We start from the raw sequence: 13,807 nt of genomic DNA, 5'->3' as shown, positions 1-13,807 counted from the left end.
AATTTCTATTTGTTTCCTGGTCTTATTTAGACACAGTATTAAGTAAAAAACTGAGAAATACTTGACAATAAATTGTATGGGATGTGGGGGATTTCTGTTTCACATCTGTAATCTTTCTAGTCCTCCTTAGTTTGTGCCTAGTGTATTTGTTTCTTTTAAAACGGGTCACCTTGCAGTACAGTTTTAGGTCTTTGCTCTGCTATATATGTGTAGGCGTTGATTTCTTCTAGATTGTTGATATTTTGTCCAAATTTAGAAATGAGGAATTTACGGCTGTCGGCAGCTTTCTTCATTGCTTACTATTCTCCTTTGAAGTCATGATTAATGCCTGGGCTTTCGTTCATTTGGGTCCCCTCAGATACACCTATGAGCGAATTGATGGGCGAGTTCGGGGAAACCTGCGCCAGGCAGCCATCGACCGGTTCTGTAAACCAGACTCAGACCGCTTTGTCTTTCTTCTGTGCACCAGAGCGGGAGGCCTGGGGATCAATCTCACAGCTGCTGATACCTGCATCATATTTGATTCAGACTGGAATCCACAAAATGACTTGCAGGTAACCATCAGGATGATTGCTGTTTGCCTTAGCTTCCCCCGAAACCAAGAGTATCATGAGCGGGCGCCAGACTTGACTACTGAGTGCCTGATGTTCTCCATGCATCAGTGTCAGCCATATTGCAGGCTAGGACTTGGATCATGGGATACAACTGAATCTAAAGTAGTTGCTGACCCTTTTCACTAATCAGAAAGTCTTTTTACTTTGGATCAAATATTATTTCACAGTAGCAGTCTCTAAGTAGAAAATAAAACTATTTACTGTTAATGTCCTACATAAAGATAGTCAGTCTTAACTTGATTGTGACATATCCAGTCAATTTGTTTGCTAGATTACATATTACCAATTGTAAATAACATCCCCACAGGGGTAGGGACATTTCATGGTGTGCAGGGAGGAAGAAGACTCTCTCATCAGCTCATTTGCTATCTATTTGGTGCTACAAAGTTTACATGAGCTCATGTTATTGGGTCTGCAGGCTATATTGTCTAGTTTTACACAAACTAATGTAGCTTTAGAAAAATATCATAGAAATTAGAGTTAGCTCAATTATGGAAAGCAAACATAAAGACAAAATACAAGAGCTAACTTTTCTTCTGATGAGAATTCTTCAGATATGCTATTTCAAAGTAAAAATAATGACAGTCAGGGGCTGGGGGAAGGCACATGTAGTTAAGTGCACTTAGTGCTATGTACAAGGACCCAGGTACAAGCCCACACTCCCCACTTGCAGAGGGGACATTTCACAACAGTGAAGGAGGCCTGCAGCTGTCTTATCTTTCTCTCTCCCTCTCTATCTTCCCCACCCCTCTCAAATTCTCTCTGTCCTATCGAGTAAAATGGAGAGAAAAAAGGAAAAAAATGGGTGCTAAAAGTGCTGGATTTGTCTGAGCCCCAGCAATAACCCTAGAGGCAAAATAAATAAAGAATGATAATAATAATGGCATTACTATTTTTAATTATCAGTTCTCTCATAGTAAATCTTACTACTTTCCTCAGCAGGGCCCTTTTATTTTATTTCAATTTTTTATTTGTGATTAATAGTAGGTTACAAGATTATGAGATTATAGTTCCACTTAGGTCTATTTCCTTGAGTTTATTAGATCTAACTGTAATCACAACAGACTGTTGAGCACCTTTACTTTGAAGTATATCGTTTACCCTAACTTAATGGATACATGTGTACATGTACCCTGTCCCTGAGGCCCTGGTCTATATCTAGGGTTTGCAAAAAAAAAAAAAAAAACACTAACCAACCACAAGAGCCTGACTCTTTTAAATAAAAAAAGTCTTTGATTTCTGAATTCAAAGATTTTTTTTTAGATATTATTTATTTATTTATGAGAAAGATAGGAAGAGAGAAAGACAATCAGACAGCACTCTGGTCCATGTGCTGCCAGGGATTAAACTCGAGACTCATGCTTGAGACTCATGCTTTTTTCATTCCACCACCTCCTGGACCACTCAAAGATTTTTTTTTTTTTTTTTTTGAGTTATGCTCTTGTGGTTGGTTAGTGGTTTTGTTTTATTTTGTTTTGGGGTGTTTGTTTTATTGCCAGAGCACCCTGGCTAGTGCTGGTGCTGGCAATTGAACTTGGGACCTGGGAGCCTCAGGCATGAGTCTATTTGCATAATCTTTATTCTATTCTACCTCCCCTGCCTAAAGTACTTATTTTCATGGGTCATTATTTACTCATTATTTGTTTGCTGTTCATGTGTAGTTTAGGCTAGGTCCTTCAGTTTTCTTCTCTGTTGTCACTTTGACATCTCGCATCAGTTTTTGAGCTCTTATTTTGTTGCATTTTTCCTGCTGTAGTTCTAGAACTGACAATTTTTCAAATAACTCCTATGGGGGGGATTGAGAATCATGTTTAGACACCATGACCTGTTTGCTATGTATTCCCATTGCTACTGAAGTTTTATTGCTTCTAGATCTGAGCAAATGGATCTAGGAGATACATTTCTGTATACTAAGCCATATTATTTGCATATCCATATTTCTTCCATTTCTGTTCATACAAAGTGAGATTTCAGTCCCAGCCCAATATCTCAAAATTCACTCTATCTTCCCACTCTTAATTACTTATAACTACTTTCTGTTATTTTGAGAAGCTTGAATCTCATTATCATAACAGCATATTTACTCACTAGTTCAGTCCTACATGTACATGCAGTATTTTCAGAATTGCAAACCTATATGCAATGAAAAAAATCATATAGTACTAGACTACAGTGTGCTTTTTTGGTCACTAGTCTTATAACTAATATACCATTTTCTGAAATGGCTTAGTTTAGTTTTGTTTTTTTCCTTTCATTATGATTAAGTTAATGGGCATAGGTGATCATTAGTCCCTAAAATTCAAAAGTTAAAAAAGTTTCAGCTCCTCCCCCTCCCTTCTGGAGGTGCTGGGGCCTCAACATGTGCATTTCTACTGTTCTTGGGGACTTTTTTATTTCAGATAAAGAAGAAATAGGGAAATTATTCTGTTTTTTTTCCCTGTTGTTTTTCTGTATTAATTTTCTGAGGATTAGACTCAGGTTTAGTACCATCGTAACTCAACAAACCAAATACGGGGAAACATATCTTTTTCTCTGATAATATGAACTTTGACTATAAAATTTCTACACAATAAAGTTGATGTTTTTCACTATAGAAATTTGTAAGTAATTTTAAAGAGATATTTTCAGATTATATAAAATGTCCTGTCTCTCACTAAAGTCTTGTCAACTGATGTAAGCATTCCTTGATTAATTTTGCCTGAATCAGTCATCACTATGATAGTTGCAAAGTGGTGATATTTTTTCCTGTCACTTTATACTAATACAAATGAGACATTTTCCTTTTTCTCCTATTTATTTATATCACGAATAGGTTTGTGGCACCTTTTCTTCTCTTCTTTTTTTTTTTGATTCAGTATATTATATTTCACTGCTATGCTTTGATTTTTTTTTTTGCCTCCAGGGTTATTGCTGGGGCTCCGTGCCTGCACTACGAATCCACTGCTCCTGGAGGCTATTTTTCCCATTTTGTTGCCATTGTTGTTGTGCTTGTTGTAGTTGTTATTGTTGTCATAGCTGTTGTTGTTGGATAGGACAGAGAGAAATGGAAAGAGGAGGGGAAGACAGAGAGGAGGAGAGAAAGATAGACACCTGCAGACCTGCTTCACCGCTTGTGAAGCGACCTCCTGCAGGTGGGAGCCGGGGGCTTGAACCTGGATCCTTATGCCAGTCCTTGCGCTTTGCACCACATGCGCTCAACCCGCTGCGCTACCACCTGACTCTCTCTCTTTTTTAATTTAAGATTGATTTTTTTTCTTTTTTTTTTTTTTGCTTCCAAGGTTATCACTGGGGCTTGTGCTGGCACCACTATTCTGGTGCCATTTTTTTCCATAGTATTGGATAGGACAGAGAGAAATTGAGAGGGGAGAGGAAGACAGAGAAGAGGAGAAAAAGATAGACACCTGCAGATCTAATCCACCACTGTGAAGCGACCTCCCTGCAGGTGGGGAGTCCGGGCTCAAACTGGGATCCTTTCTCTTCGTACTATGTTCACTTAACCCTGTGCACACCATCGCCCGGCCCCCTATTTTGTGTTTTAAATAGTCCTCAACTTAGCCAGTAGAGAAACACCTTCAATTATCAAGTGTTATTTTGCTAAGTTACCATCAGCCTTTGAGTACTTCCTTATATTTTGACAGAATAGTGTGTTTCAGACTCATCCTGTACTTTGTATACAGACCTGGTATTAGACATATCTTCAGCTTACCTTAATTCAGTATTATAAAAAATAGTATTTAAAAATCAAAGAGTTAGGGAGTCGGGCGGTAGCACAGGAGATTAAGTGCATGTGGCTCAAAGCGCAAGGACCGGTGTAAGAATCCCAGTTCAAGCCCCCAGCTCCCCATCTGCAGGGGAGTCACTTCATAAGTGTCGAAGCAAGTCTGCAGGTGTCTGTCTTTCTCTCTCACTCTCTGTCTTCCCCTCCTCTGTCCATTTCTCTCAGTTCTGTCCAACAACAACAACATCAATGATAACTACAACAATAAAACAAGGGCAACAAAAGGGAGTAAATATTTTTTTAAAAACCTAAATAAAATCAAAGGGTTAGTTATAGGCTTTATAATCTAGGCCTTCTCAGATACAGAGAATATGCACATATATAGCACGTCTTCAGTAATTATGTTTGGAGAGGATTATAATGGTACTATTTTTGGAGACTTGTCATCTATACTTTCATGATATAAATAAAAAATGAGTAATAGTGGTGTGACTATTACTCATGTGTGAGAATTTAGCTTTACCACATAGTTAAAAAGAAATACATATGTGTGGGAGTCGGGCTGTAGCGTAGCGGGTTAAGCGCAGGTGGCGCAAAGCACAAGGACCGGCATAAGGATCCCGGTTCGAGCCCCTTGCTCCCCACCTGCAGGGGAGTCGCTTCACAGGCAATGAAGCAGGTCTGCAGGTGTCTATCTTTCTCTCTTCCTCTCTGTCTTCCCCTCCTCTCTCCATTTCTCTCTGTCCTATCCAACAACGACAACAACAATAATAGCTACAACAATAAAAAAAGCAGCAAGGGCAACAAAAGGGAATAAATAAAATAAAATAAATATTAAAAAAAAAAAAGAAATACATATGTGTGGCTGATGAAGTAAATATCCCATAGTCCTAATTTTGGAGGGGAAAATGTAAGTATGATCTCATGATGTTTTTTGACATATATAGGCATATAAACTTTATGCAGGGAAATTGGGTCACTAATTAGAGAGCTGGTACTAAGGATCAGGTTCTTGAAGAATGGCAGTAGTACTGTGTTTCACCAGAGTTTTTACCTTGAAAAGTACATGTTGAAATAACTAAGGATGAGTAATATATAGCAGACCTCGGATTTGCTTCTTAACAGTCTTGGAGGATAACAGGCAAACTAGAGATGATACAAAGTATCCATAAGATCTTAAACTTTTGTTGTGTGATAATTTCTGTAGTAAAATTTAAAAAATTAAAAAGTTATATTGCTGAATCTTAAGGCATTTCCAAAGAGAGAAGGACAGCGTCCTGGAAATAAATGCTTGTGTTCAGACCCCGAACTGGAGAAGACAAGAGCCATGTGTTTCTCATCACTTTATCCTAGCAGTTGGTAGTCACTCAGTAAATAATAGATGAAGAAATGAGGGACATGAAGGAGCAGCTGCCATTCTGGTGAATGCTCTTCTGAAGTCAGTCCCATGGCTCATAACTGTAACAGCTAAACACCCACCCCACACACACGTGGAATTTGAGCATTTCCGTGACTCTTGGGCTGCTGCCATTATATCTAATGATGGGTGTGGACTTCTTTCTTGCCAGGCTCAAGCTCGATGTCACCGGATAGGACAGAGCAAAGCTGTGAAGGTTTATCGCCTCATTACTCGGAACTCCTATGAACGGGAAATGTTTGACAAAGCAAGTCTAAAGCTGGGTCTGGACAAGGCTGTTCTTCAGGACATCAACCGAAAGGGTAGCACCAATGGAGTGAGTATGAGGGTAACTGTTCGGGAGTCTTAAGAAGCATTTGTCATCACACAGTCTGTCTTTTCTGACTTCTTTCTTTCCTAAATTATGTTAACATTTGTTTGCACTAAATTTAGTGAGCTCATACATTTTTGGTGACTCATTCCCTACAGCAGAGGACTCTAGGTCAGTGACCACATTTTTTATAGATTAATAAAAGAATTTTACTGGAGTAGTTACATGATAGAATTTCTTTGAATGCAGTAACATTTCAATAAATAGCTTAACAGTGTTCATTTAGGAATCATATATTTTAACACTTTTTTTTTTTTTTAAAGAAAGGAGACATTAACAAAGCCGTAGGATAGGAGGGGTACAACTCCACACAGTTCCCACCACGATCTCCGTATCCCATCCCCTCCCCTCATAGTTTTCCCATTCTCTATCCCTCTGGGAGCATGGACCCAGGGTCATTGTGGGTTGCAGAAGGTGGAAGGTCTGGCTTCTGTAATTGCTTCCCCACTGAACATGGGCATTGACTGGTCGATCCATACTCCCAGTCTGCCTCTCTCTTTCCCTAGTAGGGTGGGTCTCTGGGGAAGCGGAGCTCCAGGACACATTGGTAGGGTCGTCAGTCCAGGGAAGTCTGGTCGGCACTATGCTGGCATCTGGAACCTGTTGGCTGAAAAGAGAGTTAACATACAAAGCCAAACAAATTGTTGAACAATCATGGACCTAGGGACTGGAATAGTGCAGTTGAAGTGTTGGGGGTACTCACTGCAGACTCTTGTATACTTCTGCTTTCAGGTATATATTTTTCCCTGGTCTATGGACACGTGTGAACATATGCTCTATCTCAGGGATCCTGGTCTATATCTAGGTTTGGGGACTTTACTGGGGAGTGGACCACCTGGAATGGAATTAGAGAATACTGTGAAAGGAAAGGTTTCACCCGAGTGATGAAGCTGAAGGGTTGTCATTCCACACCTGAAGTCTCTGGACACAGTCTGAAGTGAAGCATGCTGGGGTGGCACTCGTTGCGTTGATTAAGTTTCGATCGGTGGATGCAATATTATTTGATATAAATTGAGAGAAGCATGTAGGAAAGTGGGCCTCACCCTAAGGTTCCAGGACTAGGGGAAATATAGGCTCTATAGTGGAAATGTGAGATTCCTGCTGTCTTAGGGTTCAAGAAGACAATGGATAGTTATTGTTATCACATTATTTGGTAATTGGGTTAACTTTGAAAAGTCCCTTTGTTAGGGTTTGCTGTATAATACCCAGCATCTTGTATATAGCTGTGCCACCGGTTGCTTCTGTTCTACCTGGCCTAGACTTTTGAGAGGGTCAACATATCAAAGACTCAGCCTATGTATTAAGAAGACTCAGTCTGTGTTTTAAAAAGTTTTAGGCATGATCAATTTTTCCCCTCTCATATCAGTTAAATAGTGGTTTATATGATTACACTTTAATAGGAGTGTACATAAACACCATTCTCACCACCAAAAGACTGTGTCCCATCCCACCCACCCCCACCCCACCCCACCCCCGCTGCCCCGGGAAGCAGAATGTCCACCCTCCGCCTCACCACAGGGTTTTTACTTTGGTGCCCTCCTTCTTTTAACACTCTTAACTCTCAATATTTATTGTCACCATTACATATACTCCATACTTTGAGCTCCTGAGGGTATAATGGAACCTGTTTTATTTGTATTAGCCAAGGCCCTTAACAGTATTTGCCATATTGAAAATGTTCAACACTGATGGTCAATGAATGAATAAATTAATGAAAAAACTAACTTGAGGGGCCAGGCGTTGGCACACCAGGTTAGGTGCACACATTAACAGTACACAAGGACCCAAGTTCAAGCCACTGGTCCCCACCTGCAGGGGGAAAGCTTCACGAGTGGTAAAGCAGGGCTACAGGTGTCTAGCTCTCTCCCTCTATCTACCCCCTCCTCTCTCAATTTCTCTGTGTCTCTATCCAATAATAATTTTTTTTTAAAAATCACTAAAAAATAATAAAACAAAATAAAAAACTAACTTGAAATATGGCAGTTAATAAAAACTTTTTCCCCTGGGGTAAGGGGATAAAAATTACAGCTAAGATTTTTAAATTATTTTAAAGTATAGGCAAACAAAGTAGAATATCTCCTAAATCTCTGGACTCAGGACATCAAAGGTTGGGACTTAAGAAAACTCATAATGAGTTTTAGTCCAGATGTTCTATATCCTCTTAGCTATGCATGTGCTGCTAAGTATAATTCTTAAAGTTACCAGTGATGGGAGTCATAGAATTCCCTCATGTGATTACTGTAAAGAGAACCAGATTCTTAATTAGAACCAGGAAAGGGTGTTTTGAACTTCCATTTCCTGTTTTCAGCAAGCAGTTGAGAAGATCACACTTGGCATGAGATCCTTCTTTAGTAAGAAATGACATCATTTCCAATAGTAGTGTATTTATTTAATAATGAATAAATCATTATTCTTGTTAACTCTTTTGGTAACATCTGGTGGTTTTTAAAGGTAACAGGCTCAAACTAAAAAAGAAACATTAGGTGTATCCTCCTCCATTGTGTGTAGTTTTAATCATTTGTGACATTTCTAATAACCACTGTCCATGTTAAGGCTATTGAGTCACATGCTAGGCTTTATTACAGGGTTCCCAGCTGAAGATTGTCTGCATATCATCTCCATAGTTCTCTTTGAGTATCTTTATCTGGCTTTCCATCCTCCAAAAGTTTTGTCTTTGTTTGACAGATGAAGTTTGTGGAGGACCTGTATACTGAATCATAGAAGCTAGATTTGATACTTTTTTTTTCTCTTTCTTTGCTTTTTCCACTTTATGGGTAATACTTGATGATCTGTCTAGGTACAACAGCTCTCAAAAATGGAGGTAGAGGATTTACTCCGGAAAGGTGCCTATGGTGCCTTAATGGATGAGGAAGATGAAGGTTCCAAATTTTGTGAGGAAGACATAGACCAGATTCTGCAGAGAAGAACCCATACCATCACCATCCAGTCTGAAGGGAAAGGGTCCACTTTTGCTAAGGTATAAAACTTTCTTTCCAGAGTCCTTTTTGGAGTAAGAAATAAAAGAAAATCATTTATTCTTGGGGCCACATCAGCAGACTTCCTCTAAATGCAGATTGTTGATTATCTGCTATGTATCTGTTCTACATGACACTCTGAAGATGCAGTTTCTTAGACAGTGTCTGAATAATGGCTCAGAGATTGTAGAAAAAAAGCACCGCTCCTAACCTTTGTTTGCCAGACAGTAGAGAAACTCTAGCTTGCAGTTTATTTATTTTTTTAAAGATTCTATTTATCAGTGAAAACAATAGGAGGAGAGAACTAGACATCATTCTACATATGCTGCTGGGGATTGGACTCAGGACCTCTTGCTTATGAATCCACTGTACCACCTCCTGGACCACTAGTTTGCAGTTGATACTCTTCACCATTCACAAGGACTGCTCTGAAACTCATGAATAATCATCTTGATTGTTGTAGAGCACTGCTTTTTCACTGTCACACTGTTGAAATTCCAATGAATATTCCATTTCTTAAACTCAAGCAAATATTCTATTCTTTCATTTAAAAAAGATTTTGAGATTCATAACCTTATGAATCTTTTCTCCCTCTTCTCTTGATTTTCATGTCACTAGATTTAGAATTCAATTAATGAAACCACTGAGCATCTCACATAAGTTTCCCTGGCTACAATCACTGTAAGCTCTGTCTTACTTAAATCTCTTACTTAGTGACTTACACAAGACCTTTTTCTGTAGGACATTTTGTATACTTCAGCTCTTCAGCATACACCTCTTATCACCCAACTCAGCACCTTCCCTTTAGCAGACATTTGGCAGCTAATGAAGTGAAAGAAAAATGTGAAGAAATTTTAAGGATCAACCCCATGTTTCACAGGAAACCACCCATCAAATAATAACTACTGTTATTTGATGATAACATAGCTATTGTCATATAGCTTCTGAGTATAAGTTCCAACAAAGTGACCCTGTAGATTGAAATTATAATATCCTCATTCAATTTTTAATATAATTTTTTTTAACCTCAGAACCAGTGAGATAAACAGTTCTTCTTATTCAGTTTTTTCAAGTATGCTGATGAGGGGAGCTACTGTCAATCTTTTAAGATAAAATTTTGAAGTAGAGTAATTTTAAGATTTTCACATTCACTTGGGAGATGGCATTAGGGGTTTGGGACTTGACTACAGAATTTCTATAATATTTGAAGTATGTTTGTACTATCTATAAACTTAGTTCATTTAGTATCACCTTCTTTGCAGGCTAGCTTTGTGGCCTCAGGAAATAGAACTGATATTTCCTTAGATGACCCAAACTTTTGGCAAAAATGGGCTAAAATAGCTGAACTGGACACTGAAGCAAAAAATGAAAAGGTATGGCATTAAGAATATTTTATTCCTGGACTGGGTGGTGACTTACATGGTAGAGCACACACAATAGCATGCACAAGGACCCAGATTCAAGACTCAGGTCCCTACCTGCAAGGGGGAAACTTTATGAACAGTGAAGTCCTGCAAGTGTCTCTCTTTGTTTTTTTTAAACAATTTTTTAAAATTTTATTAGTGACTTACAATATTATAAGATAGCAGGGGTATAATTCTATATAACTCCCACCACCAAGCTCTGTGCCCCCCTCCTCCCAATGGTAACCACCATAGTTGTCCCAAGATCATAGGTATGAGTTGACTATATTTCTTTTTTTTCATGTTCATGTGTTTCAGTTCTCTCTGTTACACTTATGAGTGAAATCACCCATAGTTACCCTTCCTTTCTCCTCTTCCCTCTCACTGATGATGCAAAGATGAAGGTTCCATGTCACAAAAGTTTGGGGTGCCTGTGGAACTAGAGTCAGAGCTCTTTGGTCATCTTCCCCTAGCATTTTTCCCTCTGGGAGTATGGGCCAAAATTCTTTTGGGGGTGCAGAAAGAAGGAATTCTGGCTTCTGTAATTGCTTCTCTGCTGGATATGGACATTGGCTGGTCTATCATTAGTTCCAGCCAAGTGTCTCTCTATCTCTCTCCCACTCTACCTTCTCCTTGCCTCTCAATTTCTCTGTGTCTTTATAAAAAGAGGAAGGAAAAAGAATCAGGGAGGAAATAAAGAGTCCATTGGGAGTAGTGTGTTCATTGTGTAGGCACCAAGCTACAGAGATAACCCTAGTGACAATAAGACTTTTTTTTTTTTCTTAACCAGAGTACTGCTCAACTCTGGTTTATGGTGGTACAGGGGATTAAATCTGAGGCTTTGGAGCCTCAAGCATGAGAGTCTCTTTGCATAGCCATTATGCTATTTACCCCCCCACCCTCAATAAAACTTTCTTTAGTTATTATTTTTTGCCTCTAGGGTTACTGCTGGGGCTCCATGCTGGTACTACAAATCCATTGCTGCTGGTGGCCACTGTTTTTCCATTGTTGTTGGATAGGACAGAGAGAAATTGAGAGAAGAAAAGAAGATGGGGTGGGGGAGGGATAGGCACCTGCAGATGGAGAGGCAGGGGCTTGAACCAGGATCTTTACTCAAACCAGGATTCTTACGCCAGTCCTAGTGCTTCACATTACGTGTGCTTAATGGTGCATTACTGCCCAGCTCCCAATAAAACTTTTTCTTGGGGACGCTGGTGGTGGCACACCTGGTTTAGCACACATGTTACAATGTGCAAGGACCCAGGCCCTGGTCCCCACCAGCAAGGAGAAAGCTTTGCAAGTACTAAAGCAGTGCTGCACATGTCTCTGTCTCTCTTCCTCTCCCCCCTCTCGATTTCTGGTTGTCTCTGTCCAATAAATAAATAAAAGATGTGTTTAAAAAATTTTTTTAATAAAAAGCTTTTTTAAAGACTTTGTGAGAACACTGATGGGGGCAAAGAACTTGGGCATTGGGTACAGTGTGAAACTATACCCTGTAGGGTGCCGGGTGGTAATGCACCTGGTTGAGCGCACATGTTACAGTGCGCGAGGACCTGGGTTTGAGCCCCCGGTCCCCACCTGGAGGGGGGAAGCTTCACGAGTGGTGAAGCAAGGTTGCAGATATCTTTCTGTCTCTCTCTATTACCCCCTTCTCTCTCAATTTCTGCCTTTCTCTATCCACCGGTCCCCACCTGGAGGGGGGAAGCTTCACAAGTGGTGAAGCAAGGTTGCAGATATCTTTCTGTCTCGCTCTATCACCCCCTTCTCTCTCAATTTCTGCCTTTCTCTATCCAATAAAATAAATAAAGATAACAAAACAAAAACATAAAAAATAAGCTTTAGCTAAGCTTCTTTTTTAAAAAAGAAACTATACCCTATAATCTTACAATCTTATAAAACACTAATAATCAAAAATTTTAAAAAGTGCTTTTTGAGAGTATTTTTGACCATTTCACTGGTGTCTTATAGGAACTTAAATTCCCACACATCTCAAGTCATTATGACTCCTAAACTTTAATTCCTAAATAAGATTGCTATATGTAACACACTTTAGCATGCCTGGAATATGAAGCTTGAAGTTTTTAATTGATGTGATTTAAAATGACCTAATTAGATATAGCAGTCTCCTCACTCAGGAAATTAGACAAAGGTAATTAACCAAGTAGGTCAAGTTCAACCCTCCGTCCCAAGTCAACATCTCATCTGTCCTTTTACTCTGCTTCATCACTTACTGTGAAAGAAATTTCTACCTCTGAAAACTACTAGAAAGAGGCAAACAGTATGATAAATATTTTTTTGTTTTCACCTCCATTCTCTCAACATCTTAAATATTTCCATTTTTAAACATGAGATGACAATGGCTTTGGAGGGCTGGGGAGATAGCATAATGGTTAATAAAGAGGGTGGTGAAGCTTTTATGTTACATTGGAAATAACCTTTGTGAATATAACTGCCTAGCCTACTGTGAGGAACCCTTAATTGTGCCTTCTTGCCTTCTCTGAATCTGTCACCTCACTTGGTGGTGCCTATACGTTCCACTTCACCTTTTCTTGGGTGAATGTTGAACTCTTAAGTAACCACAAACTCAGGAAACAATCCCTACTTACATCTGAATGACTAGCACCAGGCCTTAATGTTTTCTCTGTAGGACCCTCATCACCTGAAATTGCATAATCTATCCTCTTTTTCCCAAATCGGAAGATTCTGCATGACCTTGAGTAACCTGTTTTTGGTGTCTCACACTTTTGTGATTGATAAATGAGAAAAAAGAGAAAACTCATGTTCTACATAGACTTTAAGTAGTTTGAATGTAAAGGTGGGAGGTGATTGAAGCAGAAATAACACAAGAATTTGTCTGGGCTACATTGAGGAGTATTCAAAAGTTTATACAGTAATGTGTGAAGATAAAGGGAGAGAAGGAAAAGGGAACATCAAGTTATTGATGGAAACTAGAAGAGCAGCAATGGGTATGACCAGGAAAGCCAGCAGGATGAGTGATGGAGGTTCCTAGACTTAGAATTATGCTTTTGGAGAAAGACAGAAAGTTAGTAGTTAGTACCAGTGGAAGCCAGAAAATGAAGCAGCAGGAAAGTGTCTCCAAAAAGTTGCCAAGCAGATAGACTTCTCTAACTTGTTCTCCCTCACTCCAATCATTCTTGGCAAGAGCAGGCTCCACGCTAGGCACCAGGGAGCGTTGTCCATCCATACCTCTATTAGAATGACTTTAGAGAAGGTTGGTCGGTGGCACACCCAGTTAAGGGCACATGTTACCATGCTCAAAGACCTGGGTTCAAGCCCTCACTCCCTACTT

At 39.4% G+C, this 13,807-nt stretch overlaps 1 protein-coding gene across 4 annotated transcripts in view; it reads left to right on the top strand.

The window, feature by feature from the left end:
* CHD6 (chromodomain helicase DNA binding protein 6) overlaps nt 1-13,807 on the top strand; it is a 236,663-nt gene that overhangs the window by 152,071 nt on the left and 70,785 nt on the right. For all 4 annotated transcript variants that reach the window (XM_060190220.1, XM_060190206.1, XM_007526639.3 and 1 more), the window contains 4 exons: nt 359-554; nt 5,901-6,065; nt 8,917-9,096; nt 10,357-10,467. In XM_060190220.1, the coding sequence (XP_060046203.1) occupies nt 359-554; nt 5,901-6,065; nt 8,917-9,096; nt 10,357-10,467 (652 nt within the window). The remainder of the gene's footprint in view (nt 1-358; nt 555-5,900; nt 6,066-8,916; nt 9,097-10,356; nt 10,468-13,807) is intronic.

Source organism: Erinaceus europaeus, chromosome 1 (genome assembly GCF_950295315.1).
Source record: "Erinaceus europaeus chromosome 1, mEriEur2.1, whole genome shotgun sequence".
Lineage (NCBI taxonomy): Eukaryota > Metazoa > Chordata > Mammalia > Eulipotyphla > Erinaceidae > Erinaceus > Erinaceus europaeus.
This window is presented reverse-complemented; position numbering and strand designations above follow the sequence as displayed.